Raw genomic sequence first — 23,549 nt, 5'->3', positions numbered from 1 at the left:
ACACAAGCATCCTGAGGAAAACAGAGTGTTAGGGATTAATGAGCGCACATATTCAGCAGTAATCATGGGTTGCACAGCATGGAAGTGTGATTATTCTCCCTTCTGTTCCTACATTTTCAGGCAGCCAATGCAGCCACAGCAACTAAGCATATCTGTTGTCTGATAACAACAGTTCGAGACATGCTATTTACAAACTCTTGAAGAGTTTTTTTAAATCTATCCTTATACTTTCTACTTCTTGATATTTTACTTTAGATAAACATATTTAGTATATTTGTGCGTCCTAGGCCTGTTTAATTGTCATTCAATATCTAGGTATGTGCATATAGGTAGCTATATATACGTAATATAATCCTTGAGAAGAAGTCATACTCACTCATTTGTAATGTTGCACTGTAATTAAAAAAATCAAACAAAACCAAAGAGGCAGCCAAGGATAATTACTCTCAAGCAAATACAAAGTTGCCCCCTAAGCAGTTATCATAAGGGAGGTACTGATCTTTGTCCTGTTCTGCTGCTTTTGGTACTTGCCAGACTGTACCAGACTAATTCAGCTTGTTAAACCAGCAGAAAACAAGTACACTAAAGTGTACTTTTGCCAGGCTTTTGCATAGAATCAGCTCAGCATAAGGTCCAGCAAAAGCAAAAACAATGGTTAGACCAGAGAGCCAAAGCACAGAGGTCAGTGATGAACACCTTTAGCTATAATGAACAGCTTCACTAGAAAATCCCACCCAACTGTCTCATCACAATTTTATGCATTTTTGCTACTGAGCAAGGCCAATTTCAAATGATCAATCAATTCACTGTTTACTTGCAGGTTAGCTATGTTTGCAATGAAGATAATGAGCTACACTCCTTCTTCCCCTTGCCATCCATATGCTAGAAGCCTGAACCCAGACTTGAGAGGTTTTCAGGTTGCATTGCCAGGGAGATTGCACTGGCTGGCTTTTTTCCCCTCCACACTTTTCAAATACTTGCTTTACAACATCTTTTGATAAGAGTATTGGTTCTGAAATAGACAGATATGCAAGTATGAGGTAGAGGAAAAGACAAGAAATAACTTTTATTCAGGGTGTTATAAGTAACACTTATCAACAGCAGCAGTAAATATTAGAAATAGTGTTCTTATAAGAGGAAGAAAGCAACAGCAAGTAATAAATGTACCTGTGTAACAGCAGGCCCACGAGCACTAGAGACTGATACCGCCCTGTGTTAAGCACCATGCTGCCAGAACTGCCTACCAGCAAGTTCTACTTCCCAGGAAACACTTTCCCAAGAGCCTGCTGGGCTAAGCAATAACAACCATCTCTGCAATCTCTCTTGTTACTTGAAGGAATTATTCCTCTCCCCCCTCTCTGAAGGTGGACTCATTTCCATCCACTCTTCCCCACGTGTTGTCCAAGTGTTAAATGCATATGACTTGCATATCCATACGACTTGAAAGCCTTTTAGCTGGCTCCTACGAAGCAGAGTGCACGTTTGTACAAAAATAACGAGAGATTATAGGTTATTAGAAGTTGAACAAAGAGGGAATGGATATTCACATAAATGGAGCAATGTAAAGAAGCAAAAGACAAAGATGTCCTTTGGTCCTCTAATAAACACACTGGACTGGAGATAATGCCTGAACCCTTCAGATGCCAGTCCAGCCCCAGAGTGGGTTGCTACTGCCCCCTGCATCACCTACATGTCCGAGCAATGGAGCACTGGGAAAAACTCTTCATGTAATGCCAGGATGGAGACTTCCCCAGACACAGGAATTCCTGAAACATTGCTGTATCCTGTTAGCATAAAGGACCACAAAACACAAATCTGTAGGAGTATGAAAAAACAGTTTTTGAATTCATAATCTGCTTTATTTTACTAACACTACCTCCTCAAAACAGGTAAGCTGCATCATTTTTTATTAGTTATTTCATTTCATGTCCAAGAAAAAAGGGCCACAGTTCCATAAAATTTACTAGGAGGGTTCTCATTTTGAAAAATAAAAATACTTTACTTTTACTTGAATATGTAACACTACTTGCAAGTCTGAGCTTTTTCCCTTACTTTAAGAACATGGTGTCAAACCCAAGCCTGCAAAAAAAGCCATCAGGTACCATCTTGCATTTCAAGAGAAATGAGACGTTTGAGCTAACATCACATGCAATACTTGAAATACATTCATGATTTACCATGAGCAGCATTATTTTTGGCAGTTTAGCCACATGACAGCTGTATGTGCCAAGCTGGGGAGAAAATCATTGCCCACCTGCTTCTCCCAGTACAATTCCAGTCTGCATTTCATACTTACCCAGCTCACAAAAATTAAAGTGGAAGACTTGGAAAAGGTTGTGGAGCAACAATTAAGAAGGAAGCTTTGGTCTAAATCAACATAAGAACTTCTCTCCTAATCCAGAATATGAAAACGATTTTGACATGGGCCATAGTTTTCATTTCCCACTGCTGTCCATTACCTTCACACTATCCTGTAGAAGATAGACCTGCTGCCACATAGATACAGACAGCTGGAAGCTTTGCATTAAATCTCTGATGAAAAAGAAAGAACAGTTCATAAAATTGTAATGCAAACAAAAATTTAATCTTTAAACAAAACGTTCATGATACGGAAGGTCACAATACAAAGTTCTTAAACACAATATAACACAAACAAGTTGAAAAGCCTTTTTTGATTGAAAATGATTATTTATACAAAGACTACATGCCAACAATATTTTTGTACAAAGTTTAACAGTGGATTCATAAATTGATTCCCTGAAAATTCCCTTGTTTTGAAGCAATAGTGAATATTAAGGTAATGGCTGAAGTGAATTCAAGGAATTCAGAGTTACATTTGTTTCCATCCTCAATTCTAAGCACTTGGATTAGGTTTCATGGTACAAAAGGGATAGTAAAGGCACTGTGGTTTGAAAACAAGGCTAGCTATCATAGCCTTTATATGTTCCGGCTTTTGTCTGGGTGTTTTTTAAACATCCAAACATGCAGCTAAAATAATCCAACCCTCCTGAGGGGGTGCAGAGTGAACAAATTAAAGTCTGCAAAAAATGTAACCCATTTAGCCTATAAAACAATATTATTATTAATTATACATGTGAGTCTCAAATCCTCTACCATTTTAGAAATTAAGTACCTTTCTCCAAGTTATTTCTGTTAATTCGCTCCTGACAAAATTAGTGTAGAATGCACATTTAAGATAATTTTTCACCTTCATCAGTTTGGTTGATTATGGAAAAGGACTGATGCATTCCTAAAAAGTTGAAGCTACTGGCCAAGTCAATTACTTGCTGATTTAACTTTTTCAACACAGCTTCCTAATTTAGAAAAAAAGCTTTAAAGAAAATGCTCATTTAATCTGATAAAAATTATTAGACTGCAAGTCTTAAGTGTCAAATTCTGGCATAAAGTGTTCTTTCATGTAAAGTTATGAAGTCCAGACAGGCCTATTGCAGTTATTAACACAAGCCTTGCCACAGGGGTGTAAGTCAATGCATTGTGGTTTAATCACATGTACCACAACTAGGTCTGTTGATGAACCATGTCAATTCCTATGGGCCTGTTATACAACTCAAAATGAGTTAACAGAGTTTGGAGGAGTTGCATATGGACATTATGAAACACTGTTCCAGCAGCACTGGTCTGCGCATAAGCACAACTAACCAGTTTGAACTAAACATTTCTAGAACTACATAGAAAGCAATTAGTTTTACCACACTTTGGTTCCCTGAGAAGAAAAGTGCTCCAACTACAAAGGTCTTTGGAATGCCATCAGTACAGTGGATAAACATGCACCTCTTGCACTGCAATCCTGCAAAGACATCTACTTTCATGCTGATCAGAGTTGCTTGGGCATTTTCATTCAAAATAACATTACACTCCAAAAACTGGCAGGGGAATGGGAGCAAGAGATGACTGAAAGTAGTCTAGTACTAAAACTAGTTTAATCTGTGATTATTTGTTATTACAAACTGGAATGCAGTTTGTTAGCACACTTCTTGAACACAAAGTCATTAAGGGCAGTTTACTTCATCTGCTTAACCCATAATTGAGCTTGGTTTTTGAAAACTGTATTATGTTAAAGTTTTAAAATGTGTTTTTGGAAAGAAGCCTAACCTCTTCTTTCCCCAGGTCCATAACTTATGTTTCTGGTGAACATGATAAACATAATGAGAATTAAGACTTCAAATATAATAAAACAGCGCACAGCAGAAGAATGAAGTTAGGAAACATTTTATTTCCATCCAGTTTTGCAAGTATTAAGGATGGCATAAGAGTTTATCCCACCACTATGATTTATGAAATTATTACATCCCTAGAAGAGGCAAAGCTTATAATGCTTCCTGTCTTTTCCCCCAAATGCTTCTAAGTTGTGTGATTATTTAGTTTGTTTTATCTGTGTCTTTCTGTCCCTATCTAATACAAACCTCAAACCTCCTTCATCCTCTCCACAATAACTGGGTGTGGAGAAGCTGCACTGAGGCAGTCAGTAATGAGAAGTTATAAAAATATTAATCAGCAACATACACTACACTAACACCTGGGATGCTCACAACATACAGAAGACAACTTTGCAACTATTCTGTTTGCCATCACTGTTTCTGAAGATCAGTAATATAAGATTGGTTCTCTAGGACATGCGCACAACAGTTACTTCAGATTCTTCTGATTCCTCCCAATTTCTAGGCAACAATTAGTTTTGTATTTACTATTTTTAAGACAAAATGCTGAAACCAGTTCTAGGTATTTAATAGTAAGATTCAAATGGCATCTTCCACAAGTATAGAATTAATGCTTAGTACTTGTCAAAAGCTTTTAAAAATTAAGTTATGTTGAAAAATTACTTTCTGTATACCCCATGCAATTAAACTGATCAAATAGTTTAAACTCTTAATTTAATACATCCTAAGTTAGAGAAGAGTTCATATTTAGAAACTAATTCCAGACAGTTCTTAGGCCTCATATGGCAGGAATAAAACTATTTTAAATCATTGCTATCAACAGAAAAAATTCTCATAGGAAAAAAGTATATACACTCTCACTACAGCCAGGCAATCATCTCTTCTTTTTCAATACTACCATAAACATTTAGCTGAATTATTTCAATCAGTAGAACCTAACCAACAATTCATGTTCCAAAATTCAAACATGTTTACTTGTAAAAGGCTGCATCTTTTGTTTAAATCTGAATAAATTTTTCTTTTCCAATACAATCAACTTAATTCAATGCATTTAAGTTTAAGACTGATTTGTAAATTGCTCTCTCTCCTTCACTCCTCTCTACCTATACAGATCTTTAGAGAGATATTAAGCAAGACTTGTAGAATGCAACAATGCAGAGTTTCATTTTAAACTTAGGACTTATCTGGGCATGCCTGCAAACGCTCTCTTACACGAGGTGGGAGTGTTTTTAACAACCTTTCTTCTACAATTAGATTATTTCGCTTTAAGAGCTGACATTCTTCCAGTTCAGCGGGAAGTGATTCAAGATAGTTTCCAATGAGCTCTAACTGAACAAGATTCAGTAGCTGACCCACAAAAGGGGACAAATTCATCAGACTGTTATTTCCCAGAAGAAGAAACTGCAGCTTTTTGCACTGAAATAATCCATCAGGCAGCATTTCAATCTAGAAAAAGGAAAGAAAAGAACAAAAATAAAGTACATTAGAAGGTGTTAGCCTATGTGCAGCTGGGTGTTTTCACATTTCCCCTTTTTATTTTAGGGTAAAAAACCCTCTTAGTTTATGAAAGGAAAAGGAAGACTGTAATTCCTCTATCATTATGTGATCAAGTGCTTGAGAGCACTATAATGGTTTTATTATCCCTGTTTTCTTACAAAGCTGCCTAGCTCCTGGCACAACCAAGCCTGGAAGGGGGAGCTCATCCATGTACGCACGCAGAACTGCACGCAGACGTGTGCAGGTGGCAGGGCAGAGGAAGAGCCTACTATTCCAAAGAATCACTTAATGAAGAACAAGCACAGACTGTGGAAAGACATTAGCAGCCTCTGTGTTGTGAAAGCTGTACGAGCAGTTATCTGTGCAGCGCAGTCATCCTGGCCCACTCGACTGACACGTAACATCCAAAACCAGCCTCACCAATGAAAACAATTACAAACCTCAGAGGAAGTCACAAGCCTGAGCTCCACACTAACAAGTCAGACAATTTAGCACTGATTGTGAGGTTACCAACCACAATTATTTCCCTCTTCTCAGTCATACACCTGAGATGCTCATCAACCAGCTGTTCATTCACTTTAGCTTTTAACCTGATGTTTTAAGGTAAACATTAAACACTGTTCACTTCCACTAAAATACTACATAGGATTGACAACTGCAGGGCAAGGGAAGATCTGTTTCTGCAGCCATGCTAACCTATACCATCTCTGAATCAAAGCCTTAAGCAGCTACAAACCAGGATAGTACTTATTCAGTATTATGCGAGCTTTGCTGATACCAAAGCTTTAGTAATTAAACAAGCACCACCCCTTTTTTGTGGATTTACTTTAACAATGAACACCACAAAAGCTAGAGGCTGTTCCAGAAGAAATAGCAGCTTAAGTCTGGTTTTGTTTTTGAATAGTAATTCAAAGTTCTACTTACATGGTTTTTTGTCAAAGCCAAGTACTGCAGGTTGGTCAGATAACCGATTTCTTCAGGGATGGAGGTTAGCTTATTATAGCTAAGATCCAAATAATGTAACTTTCTGCAAAGAAATAGCTGCAATGGAACATTCTTAATATTATTATAATTTAGATACAACTGTTCCAGGTTTGATAATGCACCAATCTGCACTGGGACATAGGAAATACTGTTGTGCCACAATTTTAAGCAAGAAAGATTCTTAAGATGTTGGAAACTAATTATTTCTTCCACTGTTCTAAGATTATTTTCTTTTAAGTCGATTTCATGCAAATTGTTTAGGGTAAAAATGGAATGGGGAATGCGCTCTAAATCACAGCAGATTAGTTCCAAGGTTCTCAGGTTTACCAGCTTCTTCAGGTTATTTAGCACTATCAGTTTATTTCCCTCATTGTTGATAGACAAGTGTTGTAAAGAAGGCAGAAGATCTGTGATCACTTGAGGTATACGGGAAAGGTTATTTTTTAAGTGAATTGATCTCAGATTTTTTAGCCCCTGAAAGCCATCATTGTATATGGAGTTGTGATGATCTAGCATGAAATATCCTGTTAAACACAATTCTTGTAGGTTTTTTAGATGAAAGACCCAAAATGGAATTCTTCCCATCTCACTAGACTTCAAACGCAAGGTTTTCAGATTTTCTTCTAAGAAGTTGACTGCTGGATAATCCATTGTTAGTGATGAATGATAAACATTGAGTTCTTTGAGATTGACAAGCTGGGTCACAGCTGAAGGAAGTTTGGCTTCAGGAATAAGTTCCAGGCTTAGAACTTCTATTTCTGTCAGTTCAAAGACACTGTCTGGAAGACCATTTAACATGAAAAGGTGAAGTTCAGTCTTGTCTTGGGAGTTTCTTACTAGTTTATTTTTCAGTTTTTCCACTGACCATTCATTGTTAAGATTTATCTGTTTAAGCTCATTTTCACTCAAATCAGACAGGAATATTGAGAATCGTTGGGAATAAAGAGGATCATACTGATCTGCCAAATGAAGAATAAATGCAAAGTCATTCTTCACATCAGGTATATCAGTGTAATTACTTTTCTCTCTCAACTTCTCAAAAGAGTATTGCTTAAGTGAACTTCTTAACATCCACCACAAACTGTAAGTACAAGTTAATCCATAGAAGATCACCAAAACAACATAAAATGAAGCCAAAACTTTAAAAATTTCTGCTAGCGAATAAACACACTGGTACCTTTTGTAGCCTGTAAAGGCTTGAACATTAACTACACAATCAATTTCAAGTGTAATAAATGATAAATAGTAGGGGACATAAGTTACTATTATGACAACTACAAAGACTTTCACTATAATCTGTTTCATATACACTGTGTATACGACATCCTTTTCTTCGGCGTGTACTCTGAATTTCTTCACTTTTTCAAATATAGCTTTAGCTTGTTCCCCTTCTTTTTTGTCAAGAACACTGGAATTTTCTCTTCCAGTTGTTTCCAAGCCATGTTGTGAATATGGCAGGGACTGTCTGCTGGCCCCTATGTCTCCTGAACACTGAGGTGATGAAATCGCTGGTTTTGATTTGGCTACTGGCAACTTCCTGGCAGACTGCTCAGCAACTGTTTCTGAGAGGGCACGCGTTGTCCAGGGAGAGTCGAAACACTTCTGAAGAACGGCTACAAAGTGCTCAAGCCTGGAACTTGTACTGGGATAGTAAAGCCAGAAGTTACTGCAAGCTGCAAAAATAAAGGTATGCAAAAGCACTAGGTATGGAAAAAATTTGGCAAACCAGTGAAGCTGTCGCTCATAACACACTGCATCGATGTAGGAATACTGCTGCCGATGGAGATAATTCTGGATTTTAAGCGGGATGAGTATCGGTGCTGTCGAGCTAGCTGACATGTTAAGGTTGGCTTTAACTAAATCCCAAGGCACAGCACAATGATTGTCAAATTCTAGCTTGCAAGGAAGACAACACAATACTCTGGTTTGAGTAAGCTGGAGAGCCCCAGCAAGCACAGCAACTAGCAGCATTATCATGGTGAGGTAATACCAGAAGACATCCCACCATGGTTTTAGTATGTGGTAGGATGACTGGGCATCTGCCAAGCATTTGAGTTCTGTTAGCGTGATCATGACTTTCACCTGTGAGAGAACAGCAGCTGGTAGAAGAGAAAAGAAAAGACATTCTTAGAGAATTGTTTAACAAAAATCTCACCATTAAATACTTGAGGTCTATTATTGTTATCACAGTTCTAAATATGTGTAACATGTGACCTGGACTCCAGAGCACAGCAAAAGGATCCAAGAACTTCTGGGACCTGACCCCATCCATCATCTCATGGATTTATTTTAAGGAAAGGTACGTGGGAGTGCAAAAACTTAAAGAGTAAAACTAGCCTGAGAGAAGGTATATTAAAACCAAACATTTGGGTACTGCTGCAGTAGAAGCAACAAACAGGTATAAGTAAAAGAAGTGGCTGATGTACTATTAGCAGTCCTTCACTACCATTATAAACTTACATAAGTGATTTCTTATTTACGAAGAATTCCAAAATTAGAGTGGTACATTAACATGATGGCTCTTGCAATTTAGAATTTTCTACCAGATTAAATAATTCTACCCAATTAAAAATACACAAAGTCCCAAAAGAGCCCTTGTGTATTACATATTCTTATACATAATTCCCCATCTTCTCCCATGAAGAGAATTAAGCATATTGGCAGAATTAAAATTAAGGTGGCACAATGTCTTACTGTTCAATACTGTTATATATATAAAAAAAGGACACATTTAACTCCCAGAAGCGTAGGTTTGAATCATACTTACTTTACTAATTAAAGGGAATAAAAAACACAGCACTGCTCAGTCAGGAGGTCTACATCTTTTAAAATTCCTTGGACATGCCATCTTTACATTTGTCTTCATTCTGGATGGAGAAAACATTGACTATACTTATTTAATGGCTTAACATAAATAAAGAGCAAACATTTCAGCTTTCATTAGAACTGCTGCTTCATTATGCCTCCATTAAGCTCTGCATTGCTACAGCTACGTAAAATGGAACAGGATGTATGTATGTGACCATGCAGCACGCAAAGTCAAAGTTTTCAGCCACATCAACAGAAAAATCCCCAAACATGCAGGAAAACTGCCTACAGCTAAGCCCTATTTCAACAAGGAAGTAATTATTTTTCCCCCAAATAACTATGAGCTTGTTACTTGGGAAATTGACCCCCACCTGGCTACACTCTCCTTTCAGGCAGCTGTAGAGACTGGTAAGTTCCACCTGACTGATAAGTTCCCCCAGCTGCCCAGACCCTCCCCAGCTCCCCTGTCCTTCTCTGGGCTCACTCCAGCCCCTCAGTCCCTTTCTTGTAGTCAGGGGCCCAGAACTGGACCCAGCACTCGAGGTGGGACCTCTCCAGTGCTGAGCACAGGGAAGGGCCCTGGTCCCCCTGGCTGCCCTGTTTTTGATACAGACCAGGGTGCCATTGGCCTTCTTGGCCACCTGGGCACACACTGCCTCTTGTTTATAATATATTGGGACTGTACATTTCAATTTTAAACAGAGCTGACAAACTGTTAGAAAAAGTCAAACAATAGCTGAACCTGATTCTTACTCCACATTCAAGTGGAAAAAATAACCAAAAATAAATTAATCCTTCTTGCAATGACAAAGCTATTTATAATAGAATACAAAAACTTACCAGGCCCACCCAAGGGAAAGCAGCTGAAGAAGGACTGGATGGTTACAATACACTCCTGTAAGGAAAATAAATTGTCATAAGACTGTGAAATGTTTGGACTCCAAAAACTGTGAGTATTAGAACAGCAGCTAGTTACTGGTTCCACAACAGCATTTCAAAGAGCCAACATCTATGAGTAAAAGATCTAAGGATCTACAGGATGCCACCCCCTTCAAATTATCTACATGTTCACTATCTGAAAGTTGCTTTTCCTAAAGTAGAAATAAAGTGATGGCTTCTCTCATTGTCCCCTTTCTAAGGACTAAAAGCCATTTAAGCTCTATTTTTGCATTTACGTAAAGTTACAAGTTCTGCAGCTGAGATGCTACACAACTGAAAAATAGCAATTTCTTTCATCACTCCAACTTCCAAAAGCACATCTCAAATGCCTTTAAAATGAGTTCTTTTGACATAATTCCTGTGGTTTGAATATAAATTTGTCGGTATAAAAGCATAAAGAGATACTACACCCATTCAAACTAAGGCTTTCATTCTGCAAAGAATACCTGGATCACATCTTGACTCAAGCCAAACATGCTTGATTTGAATGTAAACAGAAGAAAATCAAAAACATTTTTCCCTTCCAGCCTAAAATTTAAACCAGTCAATTCTTCTTGCTTGATGTTTGTTATAAAAATGGAAGACTTGGGACCTCTGTTAAAGTTGTAAAGAACACACTAAGAGATTAATATATTGAATGATGCAACAAAGTAAGATCAAAAGGTAAAAATAGCAAACTTTTAAAAAAGAAAAACACTTGAAAAGTCAAAATTTTCACTAAACTGGCTGAGAGTTTAACATAGTGTGAAAGGTCTAATGACCATGAGGATGGGAGCAATTCTTTTCCTAAAAAACATGTAAACGTCATCAGGGATTTGGGGAGATATTAACGTTTTAAGATGATTCATGTAACTAAATGCTTACTGGAGTATTCTTGGGGAATAAGGCATACCTGCTCAATACAAAGGACAAAATTCAGAGTACAATAAAACAGTTAACCCTCTTTGATAAAGCATTTTCCCTAAAATTTACAAAAAGGAGAACAATTCAATGAAAATCACATTGGTATACTTAAGAGTATGCATCACTCAATCACTCAATACACCTTTTTCAACCAATGACATAATGCTAAAAAAAAAAGTGCTTTGTTTTTGTACAGACTGAGAACTCAATCTGAGGCTGACCCAGGTAACTTTGTGAGGTCTGTTTCTATAAACTGCTCTGTCACCTCTCTGCCTTGCAGAGAGTATGCAGTATATACAACTGTAACATAAACATGTGAATTATTAATGATAATTTTGTTGAAGACATTTTTCTTTCAAATCCTATCTGTATGCCAAGGGTGGCTAATCAAATGGAATAATGCTGAACTGTAATGGATTTGATAAACCTCATCTCCAGCAGCTTTCAACCCATATCAAACCCATAAAAGCTTTTCAAAGTGGCCTAACTCAATTGGCAATCTTTCTTACAAGAAGAGAGAATGAAGCTTAGCCCCAGGCAAAATGATGACTTCAGGAGAGTTACTCCAGACCAATACAGAGACACAGGCCAGAAAAATAAAGCAATAAAGATCACTAATATTGAGGTAATTTTTAGTTACTTCAAGACTTATTAAATCAGAACAACAGAAACAGATCCAGAATGTGAATAAAAGGCTTTTGTTTTGAAAAATATTATCTGTAAGCATCAGACATCCACCACCACCCCCAGCTGCCAGAAGGGTACTTAGTATTGCATTACTCTGTCATTTGGTCATTGCTCACAGAATTTTAGGCACATTTAGTCAGGGATGTCTTTGCAGCAAGGCAATTACCTTGCCTGTCCTCCCTAAAGGGTATTCACCTGCATACTAATTTAATCAAAATAGATTATACAACTAAACTTTACACAACTACTTGACAGGTACTCCCATGGCCCCTCTGTCTTGCTTTTTTTCCCTCCCCCTGAAAGAAACACAGCCACCAAGTTTTCAGGCAGTCTCTTCAGACTCTTGCAGCTGCTTCTCAGTCTAGATAAGGAGATGCTGACATACTAAGTAATGTATCTGTTTGTTTAATCAATTTTCTATCAAAAATCATTCCTGAACTACAGAACCAACTTAGCTTCTAGCTAGTTTAAATAGATCACTTTTTCTTCTCAAGTTTTGGATGGAAAATTAAGTTTGACAATGAACTAAACACATCATTGGTTTTGCTTCATAGGCAGTTTTGAGACTCCCCTATGAGATTCCCAATACCTGTTTATGGTTTCATATGCACAACCTGAGCCTTGCAAATAAACCCCCATGAAAATGCCGACAACAATAAAAATAAACAAACCTTACCCATACACACACTCATCATCCCCACCAGATCTTTCCTGGCAAAACCTTCTCCTTTTATTGGCACGTTACTGCTCCCTTTCTCAAGTATTCTATAAGCAACAACAATGAGGAACTGCAAGAGTTCTGGTGCAAGTGACTCCATAAAGAATGATACTGCCATATGTACTCTTAGCAGAAGCATTTACATGACTGCCTCTCCCTTTTTTAAGCTGTGATTCTTTCTGAATCTGAACTTTGGTCACCTGTGTGCATACACAGATTCAGTTGTAGGACTTTTTTGATAGGGATTGTGGTTTTGAATCCGTATTCCACTGAATGCTGGACAACACAAACAAGATTAGAGAAAGCTTCTTTCCAGCTCCTTCTGAAGAAGATCACAGGTGACAATTAAACATGTGCAAGTGATTATCCTTTTGTATTTAAAACAAATCCAAAGACATTCCCACACTCTACAATAAACGGCATGTTCTCAAGCACTGGATCTTTAATACTACATTAACATTATTCCAAGTTTGCCATATCAACCTCCTAAATAATCAAAGTCCTTCCAAGTACTCAGAAATTACAGCTACACACAATCTCAGCCATGTGTACCTGGACCAGCTAGAGGCCCTGGCCTTTCTTAAACACTCCTGCTCTCAAGACAGCTGAACATAAGGTGCAGAACAGTAACAGCAAAATTTTACACTGCTTAAAAATCAGTATTTGCTCTCTGGGGAAGGCTTACATTAATCTATATAGCAAAGTAACTTCTGGGAGAAAAGAATTGTAAACATAGTTTAAAATGTAGTGAGTTAGACTACACTAACATTTTTTACTTTACAAGATTTACCCTTCTCTGCTACAGCTTCAGAGTTAACTGCACAGATCATAATTTGATTTAAAAAAATCTTAAAATCAAGCAAGTACTACCTCACTCTACCACTACCATATCTTCATGAAGCTAAGAAAAACAAAAGTAGAACATGGCAAGTATAGCTCAACTTCCTGAACTACCTAAAAGCTTGAACATTCCCAGGTTAAACACAAAAGGCCTTAGGTGAAAAAAAAAACAACTTAAAGGCAGTTTCACCCTTCTTTCTCTCTCTGGTACACTTAATGTAAGAAAAATACTTTGTATAGTCTAAAGTTATTATAAAGTTGCAGTCTAATCTAAATTGAAATTATGCTTTACTCCAATTTGATTTACTTTACAAGCACAAGACTTATTCCTGAAATCTGACTGTGCAGGATTAGTTACATTACATTGTGCATTTCCTTCCTATGCCTGGAACCTCCAAAAAAGACCAGTCTTCCTTGAGCCATATTAACTTCTCATTAAATATCACTGATATCCACATATTGAGCCTTTTCTCTATTCAAGGAAGGCCAGTCAAGAGATAAACTTTGGTTGTAAAATCTGTCACTGTTCAAACACTCACTAGGGAGAGGACCCACATTCAAACATTCCAGTTGCCTAAAATGACAAACCTGTGGGCCACACAGATCATGGCCCACATCAGTTAGCTCTGCCCAAGGGCATGAACTCACTTGAGCTGAACTCTCACAAGCAGATGGGAGGGTAAAAACAAATCCACTATTTTGAAGATTAAACTCTGTAATGAAGTTGCATTATAAGATTTGCATTTAAAAGTTGTGTTAAGCGTGCTTTTTATTTCATTCTAGTCTAGCCCATAGAGCAATTTCAAACACAAATTCACATTCAGATATAAATATTTTTACTAGTAAAAGCACTTTCTCCAGCCCTCTCCTCAAATTAAGGATTGTGTTCTATCTGAAATAGGTCACAACCTATGCTCCTAGAAAGTGAGAAAAAGATTCAGTGTAAACCCAAGTTTAGAACCAGAGATAGGTGAGACAATCAGTTTACACAAAAACCCTACAAAATAAAATGTAGAAAAACTGGTAAGTAGGTACAAACCTAAGTTTCTGAAAAAGTATGTTACAGAGTTAGATAGATAAGACTTCTAATGGTAAAAAAACACAGTAAAATGAAAGGTGGACCAGCTTTCCTTTAATGTAATTGCATCAACATTACCAATCTCTTTGAGAACAAGCTGTCTGCTTGTCCAGAGCCTATAACTCCATTTGTAGCCATGGTGCTTTCTGAGATCCCTAATGAACCAAGCAGAATCTGGACTCTGAATCAAATCTGAGCATTCTAGTAAGCAATGTTTTTTACAGCTTTACTGTCTCAGTACTATTTTTAAAATACACAAATTAAGGTTATAACTTAAAACTTGGGACATATCAGCCTCTAAAATACTGACTACAATAAATATCAATGCAAGCATCTGTTCAAAAGAGTGCTTTATATTGATCATACATTACATACATACCTAGCTTCATCTCAATATTTAATTAATAACTTGTATAATTTGTGTTCATTGGAAACTCTAGCACTCTTGGTTGCTTCATTAATTTACATTTCTCCAAGCAGCTGTATATTTCACATACTCCACTTTGAAAAGGAAATTATTGGATGAATGTAGCAGCAATGATGTAGCTCTGAGCAGCAAAGGCTGTCCTTCACTAATACCCAAGAAAATACTTGCAGCAACAAGGGGCACCATCCCTGTACAAACCTAATCTGGATGTCTAAAGAGCTTTATCATCTCAGAAAAAGGCAACAAAACCAGAATCAGAACCGCAAGACTAAGAATGCTCAAAGGAATGGTGACTTAAGAAATCAGACTAAAAGAAGAGGGTTTCTAGCATAAGGGAAGGAAGAATGAGAATATAGTGGGGATGGAAAGAAGGGGAGAGAATTTTATTGGAAATGTATCTGCTGCCTTAGGCCAGAAGCACATAGTCCACAAGTGCTCAGCTAATGCTAATTTAAACCACAGGAGACAGCTCTCTCCAGGCATGCCATGCTGTCAAGCATTCCAGCCCAAATGTGTCAAGGAAGATACCACGAAATTGGCACAGATCACACTCTCAAGTGATATCTAGAAGAACAGGCCTCCTTTGTCCTTCCCCCATTTCCCAGTTCGGTTTTAAAGCCAGTAACTCAGTTGTAAAGATACTACAGTCTTTACTTCCAAGTTCCAAAGAAATCTTGGAGCAAGTTTGGAACACTAAATATGAAAAGTCTCCTTGGTGCTTCACCTGTTCTTTCCTAAACAAGCATGACTACACCAAAAGCAATCTCATTAGTCCCAGGCTAGGTCTTTTATCCGCACCTTTGGTAGCTCTCCCAGAAACCATCTTACACAACAGTACATCAAGCCCTTCATCCCGGTACTAACACAGCTAACACAGAATCAGACACCTTCCAACTGCATGAAATAAGACTTTTCAAGCTTGCTTATTGTAATTTTTTATTCTTGTAACCATGTTTTTGGGTCTTTCTCATGCTGGGAAATATGACTACATAACCATAAGACAATGGTATCAGGAGTATCCCTCCAGCATTCTGAATGGGCATCAATGATATCTATTTTATTTTGCATACCAAGATAAGTATTACAATAGAATATTAATTTTTATCCCTTCAGTTTCCATAAGTCAGAGATATGATGTCAATTCATTGTGCTGCTATGCTCAGGACATCAGAAAGCAAAGCAGAGAGAACACTAGAGAATATTCGCAACTTAAATACTATTAGATTTTTCTACAAGCAGATTCTTTATTTATAGTATAGCTTATTATCTTCAGGCTTCAAGAGCAGTAACAGTACAAAGGACCCAGCAGCAAAATACAGCTAGAATGATATAACAAGAGACCCTCTTTCCTTGGGAAAAGGCAAGGAATTGCTCATACACCCTCTTTCCATTTTCAGTGTCCTTCTCAATAAAATCATAAATGGCCAAAGACATTTGAAACAGCCAAGACAACTTCAGTAACCTTATTGGAAACCAGTCTGAAATAAGAGAATATTCTCAGAAGGAAGAACTTAGGAATATGTCCACAAACCTGAACCAGCTCTGAATTAATTTCTCAAACACCACAAAGAGTGCTGCTGTCACAGCAGAATAAAGTACACTGACTACAAATCCTGCTTAAGTAGTCAGGTAAGCATTTGGGTCAATTTTGTCATCCACAAGATAACATGTTGCTATAACTAGGCTATCAACATCATTTGTTACATGGCAATGTAATACCATATGTACTCAGGTATTCACTAAAGCAGGTTTATATTCTGATTTGCTTCTTCTAAATAAAGGAATAAGGAATTCAAACACACTGCATTTAGACAACGATGGAAGGTGCCAACATTTTTCACATCACTTCTGCAGAGAGCAGAATACTGAAATCCAGTGGTTATAGTTATTCAGAACCTTCATTCTATATGAATTTCCTAGCTCAAACGTTGCTTTCCAATACAATACCCATACCTAACCTAGTTAATAATTTACTTCTGACAGTTGAATTGCTTCATGCAAGCAATTTCATTTCTTTCCAACTCAAACGTCTCAACTATAAAATTATGGTAACATTTCTGCTATTCTCAAAAACTTATTTAAATGAGGAATATTATACACTAGTAATTTCTTACTAGCTATTTAGCTGTTTTGGATTGTACTAAGCTTCTGTTTGGTTCTGAGAGCTGGAAATACATGCTATTCCTTTCCTAATAGTGATCAAACAGTTATCACCTTTGTCTGATCTCAGAAATATTAATTTGTATTTGTAGTCCTCATTCTACCTAGAATAATTCTGATGTTTCTAAAATATGAACAGTACTCTAGTACAACAACTTAAAATTTCAACATTTGGCCGAAAAAAGGATACCAAAGTTTTTTCAGCATTTATAGACTGCTAAGACCAAGCAGCATTCTCACAGGATAGCAGATGTTGAGAATGGAAACAGCAACTGAGGTCACAAAAAATAGATACCAAATGTATTCTCTGCAAGATAATTATTACCATGTACAAATACAGCCATAACATTTAAGAATGGTCAAAATAGTCTTTTAATTTTTTCTGATAGTGTGTAGGATTAATGGAGAACTTTCTAGAAGGGAATATTGGTCCACAGACAAGAACTTAATTGCATCTAGGAAAATATAATTATCAGGGCAGCAATACAGAAACACATTTCACTCTATTAGTTCTGACATCAGAAAGCTGATTTGGATTTTCAGTAGTGGCTCATATCTCCTTTTAGAAGCAGCAGGTTTTCATCTTGTTTAACTGGAAAGACAGTTACTCGTGAATGCCAGCCTGACAAACTGAAACACTTGATTCTAGATGTTTGGTCTAAACAGCTAAAATAGAATAATGAGAACAGATAAATTTCCAGTTGATATCTGATGCAAACTGAGACACTCTTTTTGTATGCCAGCTCTCCTGAAACCCATCTTATTATCTTTTTAAAGAATATCCCCACCCCAAAGTAAGAAAAAGAAAAACTTGGGACTGGAGTCAAATACAAGCCTGCTTGAAATGGAAATTGAACAGGCTTTACCAATCCCCCAGCAGTGTGCAATGGGGCTGCACAACCCCTCAGCCTCTTAAGTATCTTCCTATTCATATTACTCAGCATTATGTATTTACTAATTGGACAAAGCAACCAGCTACATCTTCTCTTCTTTTAATAAAATGAATGGACTGAATGACAAATTTCACACTGCACACGCAGAGTATGTACAAACTGCACGCCTAAACATAATTGTACAGCTCAGAGCTCCATATATGCATGGGATCAGGAGAGCTGAAAGCCCATTGTACCTATCAGAAACATCTCCTAGAACAATGCTAAGTTTCAGAACCACAAACAAGTGATCAGACTTGAATTCTACAGTAAATCCACAGTAATCCTGCTTTGTTTCCTGAACAAACACAAAGCTAGTTCAGGACCTGTGTTCACGTGTTGTACTTCCATCAAACCCAAGTGTGCTGTGCAAGTCTCCAACTGTGCAAAATTTCCTTTTTTGAGCAGGCTGTCTGAAGAGACCCAACAGCTGGTAAGGTTTTTCATATAGCAGTATTAATCAGAAACACACTTTGGTAGGAAGCCAAGTTTAAGAACTACAAAAACAAGAGTCAAGGTTTTATCATCACCTGAATCAATTAAGAACTTTAAAGTAAAAAACCTCTAGCCCCATATTTGTATGAAACTAAATAATAATTTGAAGTAAAGCAGACACTGCTTTTAACTCCTCTTCGGTAAAGCACTTGAGTATTGACATATCCCATCTCACTTCAATTAAGCAATAATTTTCCCAACTTTGTAGTCAGTGTCACTGCAAAGTTAGTATTTAAACAATGTTAATGTTTAAAAAAAAGTGTTTACTTGGAAAAGGCACTGGAAAAGCAACAATCTGTTTCACACTTGCATTGGCATAGGTTGGAAATTAAAGTTTATCTTGTGAATAATTTAAACACAGGCTAGAAACAAACATTTTTTAGTTAAAAATTTTCAATTCCCTCTCTTCTTCAAATATTTTGGGCTACACAACAAATGCACACTAAGATTTTACTTTCATTCCGAAAGAAAAATTAGTTCAAAGGACTAATAATTCAGCATTAAAATCACAATGGGCTACCATTAAATTTCAGTGCAGCAGATTCTCATATTTGGATGCAGATGATTTTTTAGCTACCAGAAAGTAGCTAAATAAATATTTCACAACCTGAACTAGTCACAGAATACTGGTATTTTCCCCAGAAAACCAAGGCAATAATGTCTGGGAAATAAGGGGTTACATTTTCTGCAACTGAAATAAAAGCTCTAAAAATCAACGTCACTTTAATTAAGCCTGAGCAAACTACATGACCGGGGTTTTGTAGCCCTTGCGTCACAAAACTGAAACTTTGCTAATTAAAATCACAATTCAAACTATTATCTCACAAAGAAACAAAGTGTTTGTAACAATGTCTAAATTCTACTCACAATTAGTAGCAACCAGATTGTGTTACTACCATACTCTTATTGGTATCACTGGACCCCTCACCAGCATTTCAATCCTTTTAGTTCCTCAGAGTCAACTACATTCTCAGAATAAGAAGTTGCATTCCAGTTTACAGCATCCAACCGTACTTGGAGGCTGAGTCCTTACAATGGAAATGCAGTCATATTATTTATTTCAGTGTGTGCAAACATTATTTTGAAACAGAGCAACACCCGTGAGAATTAAATTGAAAAAGTCAATTACAAGTACTCAACAGTTTCCTTCTGATTGTTGAAAGACCCTAGAATCCTCGTGGGTGTACATCAGAAGAGCGTGTCAGCACTGTCCCTTGAACTCTGCATTTATAACAGCTTTACTGAGAGCTGCATCATCTGCCTTCCTTCCAAGGTACCACCACTACAAAGCACAGCCTTTTCATATGGGTAAGTTTAAATCAAATAGCTGGGGAAACTATTCATAAGTATTATGACCCTTTAGTTCAATAGTGAATTACAATTTGATCTCAACAAGCTAAAAATTAAATCCAGAACTCATTTGTAGCAGACTAACAACTCTTGGGGCAAATAATCCCCAAATCCAAGCATAAGTAAAATAAACTGAAGCCCACTCACCAAGTCTGGTAAAACTCTAACTGAAATTATATAACCTATACCACTTAAACATTAATGACAGCATATGTAAACTTTAGAATATTAATTCCACTTCACATTTCTCAACCTTCTACATGGTGATCCATGATATCTCAACCAAATAGCTTCATGACCACAGCACAGACTGCTGACTTATCTTTAAAAAGAATAACTGCAAAAGCAATTGGCAGAATAACACTATTTACAAGACAACAGCTGAACAGCTGATATAAGGATGCCTAAGGATAAATACAGTCCACAGGTTAGTGCTAAGGATACAGAGAGCAGTGTGAAACATTTAGATAGGCAGCGCAGAGACCCATAAAAACCACACCTTATCCCCTTAGTCACATGAAACATCCATTTCTAATCCTAGCTGAGTAAAGCTTTATGGCTTTAGCAGTAGGCATTGTTAGCTGAAGTAGTGTTATTAGTGCCACAGTCTCTTTTGCTACCTGTAGTACATGAGGCAGAGCAGGCACAGCAGCAGCTAAAGACAGACAAGATTTCCCCCTCCATCCCCCTTGGAAAATACTTCTTTGACAGTGACATACTGCTCTACAAAGTTCATTTTACAATGCTGAAATACAGATGGATGTTTCTTTAGCACTATTGGTCCCTTTCCGAAAATTATTCAACATTATTTCATTAACTTCAAACAACAGCTGTATGGGTAACTTGCAATAAACAAAAGGCAATTTTCTCCCCATAAAAACCATGCTTTCCTGAAAGAGGAAACAAATACAAGCCAGACCAGCAACTCCCTTCTCTCAAAAGTGTAAGGAAACTAGCAAGTTAATATTGCACAATCTGTAAAAGTTACACGAATCCTACTGAAGTTATGAGTCAATTCCATTATGGCAATGCAAAAATATATGTTAGTGTAAAACTCTCCAATAAACATTTGTTATCTGGCTACAACAGAATGCTTTAAACACTCAAGAAAACTCTTCAAAAATCCCCCCGTATATATATTAGCTACTGGTTCTCTGCCATAATCATTCTCATTTCCACTCTCTTTTCATTTCATGTCCTTTGCACTGCTCAAGGCCACAGATACTGAAGGAAAGTTATCTCTTCTATTCCTCACGCTGTCATCTGAGCTACATGGATTCTGAAGAAAACATGCACAATATAGATGGACAATACTTAAAAAATTCTACAAGTACTGTAAGATTTCACTACTTAAACCTCATGGGCTTTCCTTCACCACTCTCTTTAAGTTAAACAAGACAGATCAGTAAGGCCTAATCTGCAGCCCTCCCTGCTAGGAAGGTACTTAAGAAAAAATTCCAAGACATCTGAAACAATTGATGCCTTACCTTATCCTTTCAGCAAACGAAGAAAGCTGAGAGTCAGCAGAAGATACAGCATGAATACTTGAAACCATAATAAACCACATCACTTCTAGCTTATTCAATGACTACCTCACAGGTATAGTTTTAAATGACCACACTAGGGGCCAATTCAAACACAGTTTACCTTATCAGCATAATTAATTACATACTTAATATAAAATTAAGCTTTAGGGAAGTCTGCTTTAATCACTCCTACATAACTGGTCAACCGCAGCATTCACTACGGCCAAAACCTGTCCCAAAGCCAGGAAGCTGCCCCAGTTTCCCTGAGAAGACGGGCACAAAGTCAGCCTGGCGCCACTTGCACTACTCAGCCAGGGCGCAAAGCGAGGCTGCCACGCAAGGGGCTGCTACAAGATCCCTGACTAGCTGGGACGAGAAACGCATTGACCAGGCAGGAGAAAGGAAGACAACGACAAATAGGACGGTTCTTGTTGGACATGCAGAACTGTCAGGCCTCAACACTGAGTTAACACTTTTCTCCCTTGCGGGGAGGCTGGGACTTGGCTCCCGCCTGCCCCTTGCCCGAGGGCAGGTGCCGCCCGCACTCCCGGGGCCGAAGGGTGGCAGCTGCCGCCCGGCCGGGCGAGCCCGGGGCGGAGGAGAGCGGCCCCAGGCGACCTGTAGCGCCCGGGTCACTCGAGGACACGCGCAGATATCGGTTACGCAAACCACAGAGCGGTTTTCGCCCAGCTCCGCCCGCGGGCCCCGGGGCGGCCACAGACCCGCTCGGCGCCCCGAGCCCGGTGCCTCTCTGCCTCGGCCGGCCCGCGGGGCCACGGCAGGTGAGCCGCCCCGCTGCCAGGCGCCGCCGAGGGACGGGGCGGCCGCCGCGCAGGCTCACCGGGTCATCCGACGAGCGGCGCCGGGCACCCCGCGGGATGGCAGCGCCCTCCCGGTCCGCTGGCGGAGGGGCAACACCGGGAAAAGCGGGGACTGCGAGAGCTGCCCTCGGAAAGCCCCGCTCCGCGCCGCTCCCCTCCTTCCGCCCGTGCCTCCCTCGCACGCCGCGGCGCACCTGTCAGCGGCAGCCGCCCCTCCCTTACCTGCCCCTGCCGCCACCCCCGGCCCGCCCGCGCAGCTGCGCTCGGTCCGCGCGCTCCGTCCGCGCGGCAGCCGGCGGCGCAGCGCGAGGCACCGGCTCCAACCGGCGCGTCTGGGGCGGGCCCCGCCGCTGTCACGTTACCGCCCGCGCAGCCAATGGGGCGCGGCCGGCGGCGCCGCTGACGGGCCGGGGCGGGGGAGCTGCGGCGGTCAAAAGCGCCGCGCTCGGCCCTGGCCCGGCCCCGCCGCTCACCTGCGGAGCCGCCTGACCACCCCTGCTGGCGGTCCGGCCGCCTCAGAGCCCCTCGGTGCGGCGCCGCGGCCGTGCCGGCCCGCAGACAGCAACCCCCCCCTCTGCGTGCCAGCGTTTAAATAACCCGAGCCGTTGGAAGAGGTGGAGGAAGTGAGAAAGCCATTGTCGCCGGCCGGTAGCAAATAAAAATAGACACGGTGACACTCGCGAAATGCAATCTAATCCCACCGGAGGCTTCGGCTGGGCCGGGGTGCGCATCCCGGAGCGGCCTCAGCCCCCGCTGGGGGCGGGCGGAAGGAGAGAGGCCGGGGATGCTGGGGAGCGGTGCCGGGGATGCCGGGGAGCGGTACCGCGCGGGTGCGTTCGGGATGAGCTCCCGGCCCAGGCGCGGCCCCGCCGCTGCGAATGTCCTGCTGCACCGGGGGTCTCCTTCCGGGGCCGCGGACACTCAGCGCCGGCCGCCCTTTCTGACCGGAACAGTCAAATGTCTGTGCGGTCGGACTCTTCTATGGCTCTTAGTTCCACTAAAAAACTGATACCGATATTATAAAGTTCACAAATAAACACATCGTTTTCTGAAAGTCATAATTCATTTGACTTTCCTGCTGCACCTCCTCCAGTAGGCAGTAAAGCTCCCTTCTCCAGATGTCTGAAGAGGCCAGTTCTGCTGGGCAAAGGCATGAAAGCCTGAAGGAAAATTTTGATTCCTACCTAGATTTCTACAAAAACTGGG

General features: G+C 39.5%; 1 protein-coding gene across 2 annotated transcripts; it reads right to left on the bottom strand.

Moving 5' to 3' along the window:
* Positions 1-4,214: 4,214 nt before the first annotated feature.
* On the bottom strand, positions 4,215-23,209 carry LRRC8B (leucine rich repeat containing 8 VRAC subunit B). 2 transcript variants are annotated; one of them, XM_030953740.1, is made up of 5 exons: positions 23,045-23,209; positions 10,308-10,362; positions 9,427-9,526; positions 6,600-8,758; positions 4,215-5,624 (listed from the first exon to the last, which is right to left on the bottom strand). In XM_030953740.1, exons 4-5 carry the CDS (start codon positions 8,730-8,732, stop codon positions 5,352-5,354), a joined length of 2,406 nt encoding a protein of 801 aa, XP_030809600.1. In that variant the 5' UTR covers positions 8,733-8,758; positions 9,427-9,526; positions 10,308-10,362; positions 23,045-23,209; the 3' UTR covers positions 4,215-5,351. The 2 variants fall into 2 exon arrangements, with proteins under 2 accessions (XP_030809600.1, XP_030809599.1); XM_030953739.1 differs by lacking the exon at positions 23,045-23,209 and adding an exon at positions 22,566-22,627.
* Positions 23,210-23,549: the final 340 nt, after the last annotated feature.

This window comes from Camarhynchus parvulus, chromosome 8 (genome assembly GCF_901933205.1).
Source record: "Camarhynchus parvulus chromosome 8, STF_HiC, whole genome shotgun sequence".
NCBI lineage: Eukaryota > Metazoa > Chordata > Aves > Passeriformes > Thraupidae > Camarhynchus > Camarhynchus parvulus.
This window is presented reverse-complemented; position numbering and strand designations above follow the sequence as displayed.